The sequence below is a fragment of the Centropristis striata genome, chromosome 17 (genome assembly GCF_030273125.1).
Source record: "Centropristis striata isolate RG_2023a ecotype Rhode Island chromosome 17, C.striata_1.0, whole genome shotgun sequence".
NCBI classification, from domain to species: domain Eukaryota; kingdom Metazoa; phylum Chordata; class Actinopteri; order Perciformes; family Serranidae; genus Centropristis; species Centropristis striata.
In genome coordinates this window covers 30803442-30826603 of record NC_081533.1, presented here as the reverse complement: position 1 = coordinate 30826603, position 23162 = coordinate 30803442, and the positions used below count along the sequence as shown (strand labels likewise).

At 37.0% G+C, this 23162-nt stretch overlaps 2 protein-coding genes across 2 annotated transcripts in view; both read left to right on the top strand.

The window, feature by feature from the left end:
- Window positions 1–14243: 14243 nt before the first annotated feature.
- On the top strand, window positions 14244–18434 carry LOC131989996 (uncharacterized). Its single transcript, XM_059355381.1, has 2 exons — window positions 14244–14607; window positions 17932–18434. The coding sequence occupies exons 1-2, from the start codon at window positions 14322–14324 to the stop codon at window positions 18345–18347; spliced, it is 702 nt and encodes a 233-aa protein (XP_059211364.1). The 5' UTR covers window positions 14244–14321; the 3' UTR covers window positions 18348–18434.
- Window positions 18435–22866: 4432 nt separating this feature from the next.
- LOC131989995 (low affinity immunoglobulin gamma Fc region receptor II-c-like) overlaps window positions 22867–23162 on the top strand; it is a 2364-nt gene continuing 2068 nt past the window's right edge. The window contains exon 1 of the mRNA XM_059355380.1: window positions 22867–22982. The gene's annotated coding sequence lies outside the window, so the exon portion shown is untranslated. The remainder of the gene's footprint in view (window positions 22983–23162) is intronic.

Sequence of the window (23162 nt, the reverse complement as noted above, 5' to 3'; positions counted from 1 at the left end):
TGTGTCTGTGCTTTTACTGGTTCACATGATCGATCAGGAGCTGTAAAGAAAGTAATCAAGTGTTATTCTGTGGCACAGACAAAACAAATGTAGTTCTGTAGTAATAACTGAACATATGAATACATACGTACAATGTAGAGTGGACTATGATAGTAAGAGATCAGGGGGCTTGTTAAAAACCATTGCATGTGCACAAAAGAGGCTGAATGCATGCATGCCAATGGCACTAGAAACGGGGGGATATGTCTCCCGCAGATTCATAATGATCCCGATCCATCCCCCCCACTATGTCACCTACATACGGTGACAAACAACGCCAGTACAACAGAGGATTAATGCCCATTAGTTAGACTTATTCACAGAGAGTCTGGCGTTTGTGTGATATGGCTAATGGTGCATTCAAGGTCGACACGAATGACGGAATTTCTGACGTTCCGAGCTCCAAGTTCCGACTTTCAAGTTCCGATTTTCAGTGTAAATTACATTAAACACACAACGTTACGGGAAGAACGTGTTAGACCAGCCTTCAATAATAAAAAATAAAAAATAAAAGCAAACACATGTAGCTTTCAAAATAAGAGCACATGGATGTGTTAGCAGAGTCCACCACATAATTCATATATGTAATAATATATGTAATAATATATGCATGATATAAAATACATGTGAGTTGACATGGATCCAATCTGAGAAAAATGATTCTCAACCTCATTTGGCCATAATTGAAAAATGTACTTAATCTCCCACTATACGAATAAATACTTCCTACGGGCACTGCACTAGTGTTATTGATGGATTGAAAGTACTGTCAAGAATGATGCCCAGACTCTTAACCTGGGGGGAGGGTGAAATGGAGGAGTTGTCAATATTGAGGGAAAAGCTGTCGGTTTTGGATAAAGTGGATTTGGTGCCAATGAGGAGAACCTCTGTTTTGTTACGGTTTAATTTAAGGAAGTTTAGGGTGAACCAGATTTTTCATTGAATCCCGACTGTAGACATTAAATGTGACACACTTAATTTCACTTCATATCACATGTTGCTAACAAACATCTTTAATTGTACTTGTCCTTTCAATTTGAAAATATATAAGCCAACTTAAGTCAAAGTCTACTTAATATCTCATCAGCATTGTTGCACCATCACATTCCCCATTCCCAAAGCATAGAATAGAGGGCTGGACTGTAATATTGTTAGGCTTTATAAAAGGCTTAACAAAGCCTATTTACACATTCACTTGAGGTGTCATTTCTCCTGATCTATCTGAGTCTAATATTCACTCTCCTTTTAGCCCTGGTTTGATCTTCACCAAATGAGAAAAATATCTTGCTCATTAACTGATACATTCTCCATGATGTTCACCAGCTAGTCTTTAATTGTAGCTACTTTGTGTGTTCAGGTTGTGCACATTGGGTTGACCACAGCTTTGTTGCTGTAAACAGCTTCCTGTTGCTGCTGTAAACACACTTAATAGGAGTTTTCAGGACTGAGACCAAAACAATGATCAGAACAAGTAATGCCTTTCTATAGAAAGCATCAGGATTATACTTTTTTAAACAAGTCAAACTATCTAAAAGCAATTAACTATACAGAGGATTCTAAATTATTCAAGGAAATTATTATGATACAGGAAAAAAAATATTTTAAATATTTCCTTCCTTGCTGCGGTGTTGGTATTAATATCTTTTAACTTTTAACTAGAGCCGTTTTAGAGCCCCCTGCTTTGATGACACGCAATTTTACATTGCCATGTCTCCTAATTTTTTATTCAGATTTTAATGCATGTCTTTATTACCTGCAGGATCAAATAGTGTAATGTGTTACTTTCTTAAAAAAAAAATAATAATAAAAATATAGATAGCTCCTTTACAATTCCTGCTTGCTGACCAAGACCAGAAAAGAGAGCACATATATACATATATATTTAAAGGTAATTGTATTAGTTTATAAATTTCACTTAGTACATGATTTCTCCTTTCTTCAGAGTTGGATAAAGTTTCTTGTCATCTCACCCTGGTTCCCTTTGAGTATGTGTGGTGGAGCTGTTTTGTATTTTCAGGCTTCAGATGTCTTCCTGCCACATTCCTTCATCACTTGTCTAGGACACCTACCTCAGACCTCACACAGAAAGCACCTTGAACAGAAAAGCAACTTATAATCAGCCTCTGCACTGGGGAACTTGTTACAGCTTGTCCCCGTGAACAATGGTTGTGTTTAGAGAGCTGGAAAGATCACGTTCAAGGAACTGAGTGCAAAAACGACGTAAATTTTTCCTTTTTTTAAATATTTACAACCTCTTTACATCTGGCAGCAGCTGTCTATTTACACAGCGCAGACACAGAGAAATGCTCATTATTTATTTGGAGTTTTGTTTGTGTCCACCTGATAAATACTATATACATATAGTTTATATAGTCTCTAACTCTGTCTCTCAGCAGATAGAGCACAGTGTGTTAGTTAAAGCCTTATAACTGAAAACTGCTCTATGATACTCTGCCCTACAAAGACTAACAGCAGTAACTACATTTGGTAACACTTTACAATAACCATCATTTATAAATGGTTAACAGATAGTTTATTAATGTTTAATCATCATTTATAAATCATATATAGGCCATTTAGAATGGTAAACAGATCATTTATTAATGTCTAACTAACTACATCATTCATAAATGACAAATAGATGGTATATTAATGTAAGTTTATAGTTACTTTACCATTAACAAACAATTAAATTATAATGGATTTGTTTATTTATAGTTTTAGTTGCACTGATGATAACATTTTAACACTATATTGAGTATGTTAATGATTTTTAAATGATTCATATACCTTTAAGAAATTGGTTGAAAACATTTCAAGATTAAATTTGTATAGCACTTTGTAAATGGTTAATAATTGGTTTATAAACCATCTATAAACATCACTTAGATGGTTATTGTAAAGTGTTACCCTACATTTTTGGTTGAAATTGAGTTATGACTAAAAATGAACTCCTTGATGTCTGTTTTATCTTGTGACAAACTTTTAGATTTCAATTTTGCTTTATTTCAGAGAAATAAATGATGGAAAAATTGCAGTAACTACAAAATCCAGCTCAAAACCAAAGCAATTGCACTTACCACGGTCTGATTTGTGTATATATATATATATATATATATATATATATATATATATATATATATATAAATTTAAACAGAAAACCAAAGCATGTAAGTTCACTTACATATTTTTTACTGTGTTACAGCTTAGCCTTGAACTTCTTAATTGTGTTGAATAGTGAAGACAAGATAGGGAAATTATTATCTAGTTAGTGATCAAGTAAAAAAGTGAGATACAATTATATAAGACTAAAATATAACATTACTTCATGATATTAAGTCTAAAATAAACAAATCTTTCAATATATTTGTTAAACACTTAATACAGTAATAAACTTGTATTATGTTCATTCACTGAAAACAAAATATAAAAGCTGAAAGAAGACAACAATATTGTTGCACCAACATGCAAAACCAGAGTGCAGTACCTACACTTTTGGGGTCAAAGGTCAAATAAATCATCGTAGCATAAAAATGACATCATCAATACATGTAGAAATAAGTGTCATATCACTTATCTACCTATAACCCATTTGGCTGGCCAGTTAAAAAAACATTAATAAACTTTAAAGCAGTGTTTTTCAGTTTAACCCTTTACATAGTTACTGCAGTTAGACTTATAGGGCAGTACTGTTGGAAATGAAGTTAATCAGAGCGGTGAACCAAAGAGGCTAAACTCTGTGGATGCATCACAATGAGTGGTCTCTTTCACATTATCCTATTACATTTTGGGGCAGATCTGCATGTATATATTGTTAATAAAAAGGTATTGATAAGGGCAGATTTAAAAAAACAACAACACGTTTGTACTGTAGATCTTGTGCCCTACAAAGTCTAACTGCAGTAACAACGCAAAGGGTAAAACTGAGAAAAACTGCTTTAAAGTTTTTTTTTAATGTGTTTTAACTAGCCAGCTAAATGGGTTATAGGTAGGTAAGTGATATGACACTTATTTCTACATGTATTGATGATGTCATTTTTATGCTAAAAAATCATGACAGTTTATTTGACCTTTGACTCCAAAAACGTAGTTAATGCACTCTGGTGCATAGTAACGCAAAAACAGTGCAGTAACTACAATGTTATAACACTGTCTATAACACTAACATTCTCAAATTTATTTTGTTTTTATTTAACAGTGTTTAACAACTCTATTCAAAGATTGACTTATTATAGACTTCATATTATAAAGTAATGTTATATTTTAGTCTTAATATAATTTTATCTCACTTTTTCACTTAATCACTATCTAGATAATAATTTCCCTATCAAATAAACTTATAATTTATATTATTCTTGTCTTCACTATTCAACACAATGAAGAAATACAAGGCTACACTGTATCACAGTCAAAGTGACTTACTGCGCTCTGCTTTGGTTTTGAGCTGGATTTTATACTTACTGCAATTTTTACATCATTATTTCTCTGATATAAAGCAAAATTGAAGTCGAAAACTTTGTCACAAGATAAAACAGACATCGAGGAGTTCATTTTTGGTTATAACTCAATTTCAACTAAAATGTAGTTACTGCTGTTAGGCTTTATAGGGCAGTATAGATGCTAGTGTATCTACCTCCAGATGTTAACAACTGTCATTAACTTTACTGCCAAAAGTATTTTGACAAAAGTTTTTAGGGTCTGTTCTTTAGTGTTCTTTCTTTTAGTTTGGTCCCAAAGCTACAATGAAGGAACATCCTATAGTTTTATTTTAGAGAAGAGTTTTCTACCAACTTTGTGTCAACAGTTTTATTGACAACATGACAAACAGGGTTAGATTGAAGAACTTGACTTTGCACAGAGTAATGACCTCAACCCCATCCAACACTTACAGTACATAGAGTGTATTTTTATACTGACAACATATCTTAAAACAGTTCACATTACTCACAGCTTTGTGAGTAATAGGATTTAAAGGAAACCAAAGTCCAACTGCATGCCAGAGCTGAGTGTTGATCACATTTTAACAGACTCTGTTCAGCATTATGTCACACACTGCAAAAAAGTGTTGTCTAAAACAAGATAAAAACACTAAATCTGAGGGAAATTATCTTGCTGCATGGACAAAATCTTAAATCTAGAATTAAATCTAGAATTGTAATCAATTGTTAAACCTAGAAATAAGCATGTTGAACACTTAAAATAAGAAATTAACTCTTAAAACAAGATAAATTATCTAACACTTCTAAATCTAAAGTTTTTTTTATCTTGGTAAGAAACAAATAATTTGCAGTGCACTCTGCTCGGGCCAGTTCATTACATAACACATTAACATGCTTATTTCTAGATTTAATAATCTTAATTTAAAAAATCTTGTCAAGTGAAATTATCTGTCCATGCACACTGTAAAAAAAAAATCTGTTTAATTTACGGTAAAATACCGGCAGCTGTGGTTGCCAGAACTTCACCGTAAGAAATACAGTGAGCGTATGTAAATGTAAATATCAGCAAAAAAACTGTAATTTATACTGAATAATCCCATTACTTTCAGGATAATTGTGTCATCATGGTATTTCTCCATTCATTTTACATGAAAATTGTTTATTTTTACAGCACAACTGTGAGTTTTCTACAGTTTATGACAGTAGAATTTAAAGTTTTATGCTATTCTTTTACAGTATTTACAGTAATTAAAAGTATATACTACAGTGATGTACAATTTTCAATTTTACGACCTATTTCTGATGCAATTTGACAGTGTTTTACTGTAATTTCTACAAACATTTTTTACAGTGCAGCAAGATCATTTCCCTCAGATTTAGATTTTTTTTTTCTTCTTGTTTTTAGACACACCTTTTTTGCAGTGCACAAAATGACTGCACATTACTGATATGAATTGCACTTTAATACCATAAAGGTCTCAATAGTCTGTCCTGTTAAACAGCCCACTGACTGATGTGAGTCCCAGTCGCTGTTGATTTAGATCCTAGTCATCTTTTCCTCAATAATTAACTTCACATGTCAGGAGTGACTTTTTTCTTGACTGACATTTCACTTAGGGGGAGACACAGCAGCTGCTAGTCAGAGCGAGCAGGTATAATGACAGACACAATTACATTCCTGTAGGATTGAGGCAAAACATCCACTCCCTAATCCAAACCTAAACAAAAGATTAGTGTGCGATTGAAACCATAAAGTTGTTAGGGAAATGTTTCCTGAGGTAATGAGTCAAATAAGAAGACGGGTCAATTTCTCCTAGATTTCCTCTTTGTATGTTGTATGATTGTAACACTTGGAAATTAAATCTTCTCTAAGCTGAAAAATGTACTAGATACACTTCATAATGATCTGTGTTTTAACTGAGGTTTCTTTGGATACAATGTACACTACCGGTCAAAAGTTTTAGAACACACCAATTTTTCCATTTTTTTATTGAAATTCAAGCAGTTCAAGTCAAATGAACAGCTTGAAAGGGTACAAAGGTAAGTGGTGAACTGCCAGAGGTAAATAAAAAAAGGTAAGCTTAACCAAAACTGAAAAATAATGTACATTTCAGAATTATACAAGTAGGCCTTTTTCAGGGAACAAGAAATGGGTTAACAACTTAACTCTATGGAGTCTTGGGCTATTTTGTCCATTTTTGAATTATTTTCATGTCTTTGTAAGTCATTTTGTGTCTTTTTTTAGTCATTTTGTGTCTTTTTTTGATCATTTTGTGTCTTTTTTTAGTCATTTTGTGTCTTTTTTTGGTCATTTTGTGTCTTTTTTTGGTCATTTTGTGTGTGTTTTTTTTGTCCTTTAGTCCAACATAAAATGTGATTTTGAATCTTTTTTTTACTTTCAAAACACTATCATGCTCAATAAAGAATTTTAAATGTTGCAAATGTGCATTAATTTCAGAGTACACTGAGACATTAAACTGCATAATTTTCAATTAAATTCTGGAAAAGTTGGTGTGTTCTAAAACTTTTGACCGGTAGTGTAGTTGTAAAGATTTGACAGAGACCAGATGGATGTGCTTTCTCTCTTTTCACACAGCACAAGCATAAAATAATAATCAAGGCTAAAGACGGTCTAATAACATTTTACAATAACCTCATATTCAGTGATCTCTCCATAATCAAGCAGAATGTCATCCTGCCTTTTCCAAACCCAAACTGGAGATAAACACAACACACACCGCTGTGATGGAATTCAATGTGTCATGTAACAAGTAGCTTTGCTCCACAGCTGGGAAAAGTATGTTACATTCAATTACAGCTTCTTCTTTAAATCTTAATAATGACAGGGTCCAGCCAGCAATTTTCAAAGAAAGACAAGCCATCACAGGAAAGAAGGTATTCCACTTTAAAAATGTGCAGATTAACACATTTGGCTGCTGTCCAACAGCATATTGCAACAGAGTGTGCAACAGAAAAGCCATAATAAACTCCCAATCTCCCCAAGTGCCAAAAACCCCAGCAGAGTATGTGATAAAAAGGTTAAAGTGCAGATTTGTGCACTTTTTTTGTGGGAATGTTACAGTTCTGTGTCATTATAGAAAGAAGAGAATGTTTTTAAATGATTCTCCCTTTAAATGCACCATGAGTGATGGCAGCTGAAAACCAGATTTCATTAATTTGCTGAGAGATAGCAAAGAGGAAGCTTTCTCAGCAAAATTGTAGTTTGTGAAGAGACAACAGATAAAGACAGAAATAATCCAGAAAAAGGAGGAAGACGTAGAAAGAGACATATCAGCAAATAAGCTAACATCTTATTATATTCCTGAATAAGAAAAGTCCCCAAAAGAGATTTACATTTAGACATGTCCTTACCTGATCTGCTAACATCCGTCTCTCCTTCTTTCCTACCTGACTGCTCTCCTCTGCTTTCAATTGCAACTCTCTCATTGACAGAGTGTTGCTCAGTCTTCAGTGACAAACTCCACCCACAAGAGAGTGAGATGAATGGGAAGGGGAGCAGAGGGAGGGGAGGGGGACAGAGGCCAAGGCGTCTTCCTCCTTTTGTTGCTTCTGCTGCGGGATCTGTAATCAGAGCGGAAAAACCTAAAAACAAACACCAGGCTCTGAGATCAAAGTCTTGTCAAAAGTGGCTGGTGGTTTAAGGAGCAGCTTTGTCATTATTGAACAGAAAGGGTCAAAGCTAAAAGGCTTTACAGAGCACTAATGTAAGGAAAACACACAAGGAGTTTGTGGATTATATAAAAGGATAAATACCCTGCACAACCACAGAGTGTGTGGTGTTAACCGGAAAAGAAAAGAGTGTATTTTATTGTTTTTATTGATACCTATTTGTGTATGATTTATTCTATTTTAATAACTGTACAGCACTTTGGTCAACTGAGGTTGTTTTTAAATGTGCTCTATAAATAAACTTTGACTTGACTAAAAACTCTATTATTTTAAGTTGGGTTTTTTTTTCCAAAATGCTGGTGTTTCCATCATTCTTTCCTCTAGCCTGGCTAACTTCAGACTATATCACAAATGAGATATAGTCTGGAGACCACCTATTCATTTTTCCGTAGAGGAAGCGTGGTTTACGATCGTCCAGAGCCGTTTATTGGGACGAATGTCTATCATAAGCGTCTGTACGTAGCTCTTAGCTAGGGATGGGTACCTTTCACATTTGAACCGATACGGTACCGATACCCGGTACCTGGGAATCGGTACCAGTACTCAACGGTACCAATTTTCGGTACTTTTGAGTTTGTTTATGTGGTAATAAATGTTAATTTGTTTAATAATAAAATTATTTTTTTTCAATTCAACATATTTATTTCTCAAAATAATAATAACTTAAAAAAATATATGAAAACAATATAAAATCCAGGATGAGCAGTGCTTTATTGTTGAGTGAACGTGCATTTTGTAATATGAAGGTTGCAGTGTTATCAAAGAATGCAGAGGAGCGCTCTCAGGTGCACGGAGGAGAAAAAAAAAAAAGGTTGCAAGTGCACGTGTGACCGGCGGAGCACCGGTCAGACAGTATTGTGAGCACGGCATGGTTGGAATAAACAAAGTTGAGTCGGGCTGCTCTGTGCACATATCGAGGATGACGCAGGAGTCCGAGGGATTTAATTTCAGCTTGGCAGTTTGGAGTAAAGAGGCAGGTAATATTCCTGAGTTGAAGAGCGGAGTATTAGCGGAGGACCAGAGATGCAGCAGCTAGCTGCTAATGACTGGTCTACAGAAGAATGGAGAGAGCAAACGGAGTAAGGAAGGTCCAATCTGGAGACAGACGAAGGCCAAGCCCGGTTAGAGACATTGGAGAGATAGCAGCTGGCGGCTAACAGGCCTAGAGCCGGCTGTTCGTCTCTGCGCCGGGGTGGAAGAGGGCAGCAGCTAGTGGCCGCGGTGAGCAGACAGGACCAGACGAGGAGGTAAATAAAAAATAGTGCGATCGTCAGCACGCTTGTTAATCAAAGACGTCAAATGAAAACAGGTTGAAATCAATGATCAGTTTAAAGGTAACGCCGTTTAGGTACCGAAACATGGTACCATTTGATTTTACATGAATCGGTACTCGGTAGTACCGACGGAATTCGGTCAGTACCTATAAAAGTACCAAATTCGGTACCCATCCCTACTCCTAGCCAATCGTATCAATTATACCAGATGACACATGTAGAGCGACAGAAATTCGACGAGGAAACATCGAGGAAGAAAGATTATTGCCGTTTGTGCAAGATTATTATGAAGGAAGAAGAACACTCCAAATATGCACACTCTTCAGACATATATATTTTTCCTCTGTTAGAAAAATTGCATGAGTAAACCTTGAAAATTGAATAATCTGACACCAACAGGAAAAAACCTAACCAATTATTTCTGCGCAGTCTTTGATGGGGAATGATGAGCTTATTACAATACGTCAAAAAATTTGCGTTTTACAGAGATTCTCCGGGTTCAAAAACTCATGTCCCTGAATACAAACAGACGGGTTTCAGTTTGATCTCATTACTTTGACCCTTTCACTGTATTTTCACTTAATGACGTTAGTGAACTTTTGTTCACTAAAAATGTCTTGTTCAGCGTTTGGTTGGACTAACAGACACTCCAAGGAGTCGCTGCTCATTTTTCTGAGGTAAGTAACGAACATTTTGTTTTCGTTTTCTGCTAAGCAAAATTAACATCCCAGTTAATGCTCCAGTTAATGCTAACATGAATTAGCAGGAACTGGTAACAACAGCTAGCCTAGCATGTTACTGTACCAGTCAATGAACTTCAACCAATTAAATAATACAATTAAGTCCATAACTAAGTCCTGTCATCAGTGCGCACATAGCAGTAACTTTCCTCTCTTCCTGTGTTTTTGCCCCCTGGTTGTGCGCACACCCAGTACTTTTTGTACACAAGACACCCATCTATACACGATACATTGATAATGTAGCAGCAAACTACATATGCTGTGTTCAAAAACTTAGCAAGCTAACAACATACAATTATTAACCTGACTTCATGATATTCGACCCAGGCAGAAAGTCCATTATTGGCTTCTTACCGCATGTTGCTGGGTGCTGCCATCTCTATCCACCAACATTTCGGTTAGTTTAACGCAATTGGCAGCATTTGCCTGAAGCGATTTTCATTTGTTTGCCACGTGATTTCCCTGCGACTTCTATGCATTTCTACTACATTTCTATTTTCTGATTGATTGATTGATTGATTGATTGATTGATTGATTGATTGATTGATTGATTGATTGATTGGTTGGTTGGTTGGTTGGTTGGTTGATTGACAGCCGATGGACTCTCTGCCCTCCCTCTACCATTTGTTTTTATTGACCATTGGTCAATTAATCTACCAAAATCAAGGTTGTTCGGCCGAAAAGACCTGTAGGGCCATGATGGCCATTGGGCAATCATCCATCCATCCATCCATCCATTCTCGTCCGCTTATCCGGGGCCGGGTCGCGGGGGCAGCAGGCTAAGCAGGGCACTCCAGGCGTCCCTCTCCCCAGCCACAATGTCCAGCTCCTCCTGGGGGACCCCTAGGCGTTCCCAAGCCAGGTGAGAGATATGATCCCTCCACCATGTTCTGGGTCTTCCCCGGGGCCTCCTACCAGTTGGACGTGCCCCGGGAGGATCCTTACCAGATGCCCAAACCACCTCAGCTCCTTTCGACGCGAAGGAGCAACAGCTCAAAATAGAAATTAAAAATAAGGTTGCTGTGTTTTTTTTAAAAGTCGTTCTGCCCAAAAGGCCTGCCAGCCCACCAGGCATTTGCCCGGTATGCCAGATGGCCAGTCCAGTCCTGGTTGGACTGGTCTGGTCAGGTTTTTCTGAAACAAAGGAAAAGACACATCTTACTGGATCACGTGGCATCAAGTGTATAGCCGCTTGAGATTATCATATTTTTCTCAGCAGACATTGTGACTTTCAAAGCGGGAAACACAGATGAAATTTCTACTACGATTAACTACGATTCATGCACCACACAAAATCTTTCTTATTACTCTATAACCAATTAATATTTGTCGTAGTAGTTCAAATTTGACCTGTGTTATGTCTTACATGTAACAATAATTACAACTTTTGTTTATCATGTTCAGTGGTTGTGGGGTGACACGCCCTCAGCGTGTGGCCGCCAAGTGGGTTGGGACCGCATTATGGCTTTCCCTGACGTGTCACAGCCTGGACATGGTTTTCACAGTTTGCGTTACAGCTCACAAACACAACATGTATAAGTATTTATCGATGACATTATAACCCACCAGTGTAACTCATAATAGTTAAACAAAGTAGTTCAGTCAAAACATTATATGTATTACCAGACAGTTGTAGTTCTTGTCAGGTTCGGTCCCTTCAAGATTAAAGGTCACTTTAACTCAGGGAATTTGAGAGGAGAGCCCCTCTGAAATTACCATCCTCACAGAAGATAGCTGATTGCTGGGCCATCTGGTAAAGACAACTAGGTGCCCATGCCCAGTCAGTGGTAAACCAGTCTGTGGGGTGGATGAGTGTTAAACATTAAACACAGTCTTGTGATTAATCAACAGTCCTTACATTCCAAGGGGCACTATCTCCCACAGGAACTTCAAGAGACACAAGAAAAAGTTTAAGTATGTTTTTATTAATGGCTAATCTCCATTACTGGAGATATGTTGGAGAAATATATTGGAAGAATGTTAAAATTACATAATATCAAACACATAGCAGTAATAGTAAAACTGCACTACATTTCAAAAGACACTGAGACTCTGTATCCAAAGTGTCTCTGTGCAGGCAAGTTTCCCAGCCCGGCCCATTCAGTACATCCTCCTCTAATGTGTCGGTGGGTTGAGATAAGATGTTGACTCTGATTCAGGAGTTCTCCTGAAATCCCAAAGCATCAAATGGAAATAAATCCAGGAAAATTAAAGAGCATGATTCAAACCTCACATGAGTGAAACACGCACAATCTTTTTGAGTATAAAGAACAGAGAATAGAAAGGAGGGTCACTCGCTGTCCAGAACAAAGTACATGTTTGTACCTTGTCAACTGGATTTGCATTTTGTTAACTTGTCACTAAATCCAACACAAGCCTGTGTTTCGAGAACTCATCGTGTCATCCATTGTTTTCTCAAGATTTTCTTCAATACTCACTGGCGGGGGAAAGAGCTAGAGCTTGTGCAGGAGGTGGATAGTTTCTGGAGTTGCCCAGGGGAGAGGAGAGAGGATCCAGGCAGGTGTGGCCGCCTTAGATGGCGGTCTTGGCTTTAAAAAAAGCAATGGTCATTGAGTGTGTTTTCAGCCATTGTTGAACAAACAGCGCCATCTAGTGGACTCAGAAAATAAAGAAAATGGTTCACGAAGCTTCATTGTCACTTCACCAGTGTTAACATTGTCCTCATCACTACTTTACCTTTGGCATTTACATTGATTGATATATTTAAAGTTTTTTTAGGGGGAGACAGTGGGGAAAACATGAAGGAAAGGGCTCCGAGTTGGATTTGAACCCCCGGTCGCATGCTAGCCTCTGTGGTATGTGCTCTACCAGGTGTGCCACCAGGTCATTTAATGAAATGTAATGAAACGAGTTGATGAAAAGCTATTGTATCTGCTAAAAGGTGGAGCAGGCCATTTATTGGGATGATAACAGCCCTAACCAAATGGTAGAGTAGGCCCCAGCTTGCCCACATGGCTATTCAATAGTTTGATAAATCATTCCGATTGAGTGCAAATCGCACAATATTTGCAAGGCAAAAACATGTGCCGGATATACAGTACAGGCCAAAAGTTTGGACACACACCTTCTCATTCAATGCGTTTTCTTTATTTTCATGACTATTTACATTGTAGATTCATCAAAACTATGAATGAACACATATGGAATTATGTACTTAACAAAAAAAGTGTGAAATAACTGAAAACATGTCTTGTATTTTAGATTCCTCAAAGTAACCACCCTTTGCTTACTAGAATATAAGACATGTTTTCAGTTATTTCACACTTTTTTGTTAAGTACATAATTCCACATGTGTTCATTAATAGTTTTGATGAATCTACAATGTCAATAGTCATGAAAATAAAGGAAACGCATTGAATGAGAAGGTGTGTCCAAACTTTTGGACTGTACTGTACAATATATTTCGGGGCAGTGTATACGTTTGCAGATGTTGCAGAAGTTATATTGTACTTCAATGAAAAATAAGCCATATTGCATATATAGGTATAGTTTTGTAGTGTGGATGGTAATAGGTCATTATATATAATGACCTATTAATCAATATATAGATCTTTGGTCAAAGTATGAGTGTGCTTCTTATGATTGTTCTTCTAAATTACAAAATTTCTGCTTAACAGATTACAACTTTATCCTCAACATGTCAAGAGATCTCAAAATGTAACCGTTTATTCCGAAAATATTAATATTCTCTATTCTGTGTTATTTTAAAAAGTGTTGGTAATTAATAGAATATTATCCACCTTTTTGTGTGGAACAATCAAACATCAATAAATCATATTTATTACTGTGAGATTTGACAGGACAGGAATACCTTATTGTTCATACACAGTCAAAGTGGAGTCTTTCCGGTCATTGCATCAGCCTTGGCTGCAGGACTGTGGCTCAGTACAGTCCATTTCAGAGTGTTTGTTAAAAAAAAGAAGAAAGAAAAAAAGTACATTCCTCAGCGTCAGAACGGGACCGCTTCACTAAGTCCTGACAGCCCCTGTGGTTCCTTCATGCCTATTAGTGCAGACTGTTACAACACCCTGCCAGATGGAAGTTTCAGCAGCACTTTGACTAAAAAAGAGCAGGTATTTGGATCATATTAGAGTGGTTGTAAATCATTTTAACTCAGAATGTTCCGAAAAGTCTGTTTTGGATTTTTTGACGTTACGCTGGTCTTCCTCTTGTTGTGCTCCGTCAAAAGCTTGCTGCTGATGGATCACCGCAGAGATGCAGAGGATGACCAGGAGCGCAATAAAGCTATTTTGGAAATGCTACATATCAATAAAGTGTCTGCAAGCCATCAGGCTAAGCCACATCCCTACATGAGAGGGATCTATCAGCGTTTGAGCTCACTGGAAACACAAGACTTTGGGAGTTCGGATGGAACGCTGGTGCAGAGTTTTCGGAGTGTGGATGGTAAGGATTTAAATTAATTACCATCTTGGTTTAAAGTAGTAATCTAGTACTTTCATTCAATAATCACAACTATATGCACTACCGGTCAAAAGTTTTAGAACACCCCAATTTTTCCATTTTTTATTGAAATTCAAGCAGTTCAAGTCAAATGAACAGCTTGAAAGGGTACAAAGGTAAGTGGTGAACTGCCAGAGGTAAATAAAAAAAGGTAAGCTTAACCAAAACTGAAAAATAATGTACATTTCAGAATTATGCAAGAAGAAATGGGTTAACAACTTAACTCTATGGAGTTTTGGGCTATTTTGTCCATTTTTTAATTCTTTTCATGTCTTTGTAAGTCATTTTGTGTCTTTTGGGGTCTTTTTTGTCATTTTGTGTCTTTTTTTTGGTCATTTTGTGTCTTTTTTTAGTCCTTTAGTTCAACATAAAATGTGATTTTGAATCTTTTTTTCATTTTCAAAACACTATCATGCTCAATAAAGAATTTTAACTGTTGCAAATGTGCATTAATTTCAGAGTACACTGAGACATTAAACTGCATCATTTTCAATTAAATTCTGGAAAAGTTGGTGTGTTCTAAAACTTTTGACCAGTAGTGTACATAGTTTTATTTTGGCTCCTTTTTGGTCTCCACCAACTTCTGAGATAAATATCTGCTTGTTTAGAGCTGCCAACAACAAGCTGAAAGGTGTTTGGTGGGCTTAATCAGAGTTTTTTTTCACTCAACCAGCTGCCTGCTACTGGAAATCAGGCTAAACCACTGAAGAGCTGCTGATAATTCTCTCACTACAAGCTACATTTTTTTTTTTTACAATACACACAGTCCGTGTGTGTTGATCCATTATTCATATCAAATTACTGATGAATGCAACCTTAACATGTGTTAACAAGATATATACAAGTCATGTTAGACTGCAAATTTTACCGAGATGTATAGAATCATTTTTGATCCTTAACTTTGTCTTTACATCATCTTCCACAATTTCAGAAACTTTAAAAAAAAAAATACTAATAGGGCTGGGCGATATGGCCCTTAAAGATTCCACAATATTTTTGCGATAACTATTTTCTTGACAATATTAAAAAATACCAAAAAATATATGGGAAATTATTTTTTTTAGTCTGTATAAATAAATAAAAATCGTGACACAAAAAAAATCAATCAAATCTAAATGTAGTGTAAATTGCAAATCTCAACAGTTGCCAAATACAAAAAGATTACTCTAAATCTAACCATCTAGCCGCCCCCCCTTGAGAAAAATGTGTACATTTTATAGTACAATGTGATAAATCTCATCCACTTTGAGAGCTAAATGTGAGCAAAAACCTCACATAACATTTTTCACAATCAACTGGGCTTTCCACTAGGACATGGAGTTGCCACACAGTGTTGGAAAACAGCTGGCTAGGGGGGTCTGGGGGCATAATTCTTTTTAATTTTTTAATAAAAGCCCAAATTTGGTGCCTCTCACACCACTATTCCATCATATACACTGATCTTAATCATTACCTATTTTAATTAATTATTGTAAAGGAGAATAAAGTTTATTGTATGTTTTATTTAAGGCATCTTATTTTGACAGTCTTCTTGTAAATTCTGTGGTGGATTCTGTGCTCTGATTTTGAAAGCACACGGCTAACGAACGACACAATGAAACAGTGTGTTTGGATCTGACAGCCCGGAGAGGTTGATAGTATTTAGTTCGGCTCACGCACACGCAGACGCACACAGAGAGATGATGTGGGGACGGGACTGATACATTACAGACAACTAGGTAATTGTTTTGAAGCTCAGTGGGCTGGGCAGCCCGGTATATTCAGTGTGTGAGTGTGAGTAGAGTGTAATAGTAATAGTGTAGATATACTTTCAGTAGCTTGAAATGTGACATTAGCACAGCACCTGAGACTATGGCAGGCCGCCACAGTCTAGGTCATTAATGGGAAACCCTTGCGCCACTATGTCATAGGTAGGAATGTTGCCAATATCATGATATCCATGTTGCAAGGATCTGTACACAATTCCTGGAAGCTGAAAATCCCAGTTCTTGCATGGCCAGCATACTCACCAGTCACCCATTGAGCATGTTTGGGATGCTCTGGATTGGTGTATACAACAGTGTGTTCCAGTTCCTGCCAATATCCACCAACTTCCCACAGCCATTGAAGAGGAGTGGACCGACATTCCACAGGCCACAATCAACAACCTGATCAACTCTTTCCGTCTTTGTTAACTTTTTTCATACATAAACCTTTTTGGTTGATATGAAATCTATTTAATCTATCTGGTTTTATGGCTTAGTAAACTTATTGGGGCTGAGATGGATCAGACAAAGGAAATAAAGGCAACATTTATTGTGACCTTATTGAATCTGGCATCCAACAAATACCCCATTAGAAGAAACTAACACTAAAACTAATAAAAACTAAACTAAAACGCAGCATTTTCAAAAACAAAACTAAACAAAAACTAACAAACTCACCCTAAAAACTAAATAAAACTGAATTTGAAAACAAAAATTCACAACCAAATTAAAACTAAGACAAATAAAAAATCCAAAACTATTATAACCTTGCCCATAACCAGAACTCAGTATGCAAACAAAGTTAATGGTTTAACACAGGGGTGTCAAACTCAAATACACAATGGGCCAAAATTTAAAACTTGAATAAAATCGCGGGCCAACATTGAACAAATAAACCTTTTAATATATACCAAACATGTTTTGCTTTAACATTAAATATGGAACCAGCAACGCTTATAAACATACAATATATAACTAAATAGTGCAGACATGCAAAATCAAATTTCAAATAAAAAACACATCAATGTCATTAATTTATTAAATAAAAACTAAATAAAAATCATATGCCTCTTTTCTATTTGCATCCTTCTGATTTAAATATCAAAATAAACTTTTTCAACAGGTTAATAAATTCTGCCTTTCTTTTCGCCATTTTTGGGAAGGGGTAGCTGGGAGACAGCTCTAGCTTGAGGTTGCTATGACGACTGTCACAGAGGAGCGTTTCTGGGTCCTGTCCTGATTGACGCGCCAAAACAACAGCAGGGCATTGTGGGATTTGTAGTATTAGCGGTAAATGCGCCGTATAATACCGGTGGGTCAGCTTTTATAGTACAATAATAATATAATAATTTGTATAAATATATATAGTATAAAATAAAATTACACTGCAGGCCAAATTTGGCCCGCGGGCCAGAGTTTGACACCCCTGGTTTAACAGTTCATGAACCATATTGGTGATTTTTCCTGTTTTAGGCCAAATTGTCAAAGTCTTTAATTTTCTCTTTATTTTTGGGTCCCTCAGGTCCACATCAAGCTCCTCCAGGATGGATCTGGTTTAATGTCAGCAGCCTCAACCCCTCCATGCTGGGCGTGGAGCTGGTTCTGTTTAGGAAAACGCTGCATCCCTATCCCATCAGCGTGACCGTCACCCTACACAGTGTCACAGCTTCACGGGGAGCTCTGAAAGAAAGTCCTGCCATCGAGGAGAGACTGCTGACCCTGGACCAGCGATCCTCATCCGGATATGATGTGTTTGATGTGTCAGCTGTTCTTCCTGTGAAGCCTCTGGAGGTAGTGGGCTTTCAGCTGCGTTACACAGATGAGAGTGGGAGTCTGGTCCTGCATGAAGCCCTCACACAGAGTCTTTACTGTCTGGCCAGAGGCTCCCTGAGTGAACCCTTACTGGTGCTCTATCAGTCCCACCCTCTTCACATCTAACTCTGTGACCACTGTTAGTGTAAATATACCATATAGATACTTCTTTTTTTAATTAAGGCATATCTAACCCACTGGCGAACCTGGTCTCACAGAAATCCGTGAAATAGCCACGGATTTCGCTTAACTCAAAATCCGTGGAATAGCCACGGAATCGCTCAAATTTCTGTGAAACTGACACGGATTTCGCTACAATGCAAGTTAATATTTTTTCCTATTGGCTTGTTCCAAGTCACGTGACTTTCAAGGTTCCGGCGGTCAGAACAAAAAACATGGCGGACAGTTCTCTCATTTTTAGTGAAAAAATTAATATTTTGTCTTTGTTTCTGCATAAAAATGGATTTTGATCACATTTCTAGCGAGAAATATATGTTTTATTTTCTAAATATTCACTCAGTGAATGTACATAATCACTTTGTATGTTGGAATAGCCACGGGATATGACTGTCATTAACTTGCATTGTAGCGAAATCTGTGTCAGTTTCACGGAAATTTGAGCGATTCCGTGACTATTCCACGGATTTTGAGTCAAGCGAAATCCGTGGCTATTTCACGGATTTCTGTGAGACCATGTTGCACTGGCTGAACACACAATATAATGTCAAAGTTGAAGTGGTGTAACAAAAAAATGAAATGGCAAAAATAAACCCATAAATAACATTTGTGTCTGTTTTTTCATTCATGAGTTAAAAGACTTTTCCGGTAACAATTACTTTTTAGAATTCTGGTGATTACAACTTAATTTTAGTTACCATCTTTTCAATGGAAAGTGTTTGTGCTGTTGTATCTGATTGAGATGTCAGTTAGTCAGTCATAGGAACTTACTGTCCTCCAGTGGACAAAACCAGTAACTGCAAAACATTAAACTGATAGAACAACTTACTTACTCCCACATCTGTGGAATGAGTGCTCCTAATGTCTTGAGACATCTCAGATCTGGTCAAGAAAGCCCAATAGAGAAACAGATAGATAAAACAATAGAGAAACAGAGCTCCACCGATCTCTGAGAGTAGTTCATGTTGTACTTCTGAACATCTGCAGGCTTTTTTAGATATTTTAACCCTCTATGGTATGCATTATGATGCCAGTTAGGAAAAAAAATTGGAGTGTTTATTTGTCTTAAAATAGACTAAATAAACATAATCTGAAAATTTTTATTTTATTTTTTTCGTAAGTTTTCGCGGTTTGTTGCCTGTTGCCATGTGTGGAAATTATAAGCAAATAAGACATAAAGTTCAGTATAATAGTAGACTATGGCCTACAGGGTATAGTAATAGCCTGAACTTTACTGCAACCAACATCAAATATATCTTTGTTAAATTGTAAAGATCAAAACAAAATGATGATGAATGCTATGCTTTATAACATTATATGAATACATAAACATACACTACCAGCATCTCATGCTGCCATGCTGATTCCATAATGGTACGTTGTTGCCTCAGGGCAACAGTTGCATTTTAACAAGTTCCATTATTTAATTAGAAAATAAATTGCATGAAACTATGAAAAGGTTTATTCACCTATTAGAAGGAATATATCTTTTTCCAGATGGAAAAGGGCCACAAAATGACGTTTTGAGTGATTTTTTTTGTGCCGCAAAATGGCAAAGTTGTTTCCTTTGGAAAAGTCTGCAAAAAAGGGTCTCAATATGGCCTCCTGGAGGTCATGTGACAAATTAGAGCATTGCTATTGGTTCCCTATACTCTTCCCTCTTTTTAAAATTGCATCACTCAAAAACATGCATTGTAGAAATTTAACAGGCCAAAAATGGGCATGTTGCCTGAGGGCAACACCGTACCATAGAGGGTTAAAGCAGAAAGCTTCCATGCTTTTCATTTCATCAAGTTCACTCCCATCTCCATCTACTCCAAACTCCTCTTCATTGTCTCTCTCACTGCTATCGTCTTCATCAACTCTTAAATATTCACTCAGTGAATGTACATAATCACTTTGTATGTTGGAATAGCCACGGGATTTGACTGTCATTAACTTGCATTGTAGCGAAATCCGTGTCAGTTTCACGGAAATTTGCGTGATTCCGTGGCTATTCCACGGATTTTGAGTTAAGCAAATCTGTGACTATTTCACGGATTCCTGTGAGACCGTGTTGATCTTTGAACATAGACAAGTTACGATGTGAGCCCTCAAGTTTAAAATGCACAGAAGTCCACTCCAAATACCTCAAGTCAAAAACCTCACTATCCTTCCACTGACTACCTCAATCACAGCGGGGTGTGGTTTGGTGTCAGCTGCGGGGGAGGGATGGGGAAATAGTTTTTGGGAACATCACCACCTCTTTTTATGCAGTAGTAGACCAGACCTGGGAAAAACTGATGACTGCTGACCAGGAGAGAAGCACGACTGTCCTCCTGGGGAAAAACCAGGCAGCAACCTCCTGGTCTGAGCAGGGAGGCAAACCAGGAAGTGCCTTAAGCTGCATTCTACCGAAAATTCCAGCAGGGGGCGCTGAGTTTGGCTGCAAAAACATTTCTGTCCATTAATGAGAAAACTTCTCACTTGACTTATTACCTCAGAAATTTATTTAGGACAACACTATGGTCTCAATCACTAGTAAAAATCTCCTTCAAGACAATTTGATGTTAATAGTGTAAATAATGGCCCCATTTAGAAGAAAATAGAAGATAAAAAATCATATGATTTGGGGCGTGGCTACCTTTGATTGACAGGTTACTAACAAGGCGAGCCGTCATCAGGAGAGAAGCAGAACAATGCGTATCCACGGCAACGTGTCAATAAAGTTATATATAACGTTATATAGATATAAAAAAAGGACGTTTACCGGTTTGGTCTCATAACTTTGACCCTTTAAAAACAAGATGGCGACGTAAGATGGCGACAAGTGTCACGCTGAACTTGATGCTTCCAACGAGCCACAAACCAATGGGTGACGTCACGGTGACTACTTCCATTATTTATAGACAGTCTATGGTTCTGGGTCCTCGTTTGTTTCTGATCTGCAGAGGACTCGAGGGGAAACAGTCACAATAAAGAACCGAGGGCTGAAATTTGACGAAAATCCCTGTAGCAGCTTTTGCACCCTGTTTCTCTGTTTTTGGTCAAAATGAAAGCTGAAAGTTGTTCAGATTATCCTGTGAGTGTGGTTGTTAATCCTCTTAAAAAGTATATTTTAGTTGAATAAAATTGCCAAAAACACACCGTTTATCACAGAAAGATACTGTAAAAACAGGCACTATTGTGGGACTTTGAACTTTCTGACAGTTCTTGAACGTATCATCGTTTCTGTTATAAAAAGTGACAAACTTGTGTCAAAATGATGATACTTGTGTCAGAATCTCTTTATTCTATGTGTCATTTAAAATAAAGCGTGATCACTGAGGAGGTTTCAGTGGTTCTTTAGGATGTTCTACTTGTCATTGAGCAGGTTATATTAGGAGGTTCTTATGGTTATTGAAGAGGTCCTTTACAAGATGTTTGTGATCATGAATACCATCCAAAAAAGACCATGTTCAATGAACACACTCTTTTTTATGTAAAATAGCTAAAATTACTACTTAAGGTTACCGAACCAGGTGCCTACATGTATCCTGTGAGAGAGAGGAGCAGCAGGCTGCAGAGGTCTCACCTCTTTCTAAGCTCCAGATGTCTTTATAGCAATAAACTCTTTTTTAGAAACAAAGATGATGTCTGTAACTTCAGGGTCATGACGACTACAATCTCATCAAATCCAAACGTGGAAATATCCTTCATTAGGAATATTAGATAACAATCAACAGTTTTCTTCTTGTTGATTCTAAGGAAAGAGAAGTGACCACCTTTCCCATGAAACCACAGGGCTGCTGCAGCTGCCTTCACAGAGGAAACGGTAGTTTTAACTTCTCTAAACCAACATTCAAATTGTCCGATGTCACATCTCAAAGTGGTACGATGGGGCAAACACCTCTTCAGCAGCTCGTCTGTAAGTTTATTATGTTTGTTTTTAAAGATTTCATTTATTGTAAAAACATTTGACAGTTTCTTGATTAGTGTGAACAAAACAGCAGTAAAGAGAAGAAAGTAAGATGGAACTAATATTATGTGACAGTTTAAGAAATGTTGCTGTATCTTTAATCTTTTTTTTTTAAATATAAATGAAAGCAATATATTATATTTAGTAACTAGAAAATTTCCTCTGGGGAAATTTTGAAAGGGCCACGGGGGCTACTGCCGGTGTGTGTACACTATGATGAGATTCTTCAGAGATGTGTGTGTGTGTATCTGTAACTGTAAACACATCAAAGATCAAAGGCAATCAGATCAAAGCAATCAACAGAATTAACTGACACCTGTTAATGAAAGAGTGACAGCAGCCAGAGGTGGACTGGAATTTCTGGCCTTGAACAGAAAGCAATTTTGGCAAAACCATAATACCTATCATTGATCCGACTTCACTTTGAGCGTCCCGAGTTCGTCCTGAACGTCTACATATGATTTTTTTAAAGAAAAATAAAAAAATAGCTTTGTTAGAGCGATCTAAAAAAACTGTAACATCTCCCTTCTTTTAGAAATCTTCCTGCGTTTTTAATATGGGAGCCAATGAGGCTGTTGGTGCGTGTTGGTGGAGCATCTATGCGTCTTACGCCCAAACTATAACTCTGACAGCTTTACCAGAGGATTGTGAGTGAGAAGACAAATTTTCCTACGTTTCTATGTATAAATTATTTCTGTAGAGTGGAATTTGCAGCCTGGAGCGCAGTTTTAAAATTTATTTTTTGACAATGTTTTCTCTCCCTCTACACTCTGAGCGATGACATCACACACTGTGACACGAACAGAGTCTGTCCACCTCTGCTGTCA

Bases quoted from the DNA above. Each gene is read 5' to 3' on its own strand.
- LOC131989996 (XM_059355381.1), top strand. From the start codon at position 14,322: ATGTTCCGAAAAGTCTGTTTTGGATTTTTTGACGTTACGCTGGTCTTC. The intron at 14,608-17,931 runs GTAAGGATTTAA...TGGGTCCCTCAG, and splicing joins GAGTTTTCGGAGTGTGGATG to GTCCACATCAAGCTCCTCCA.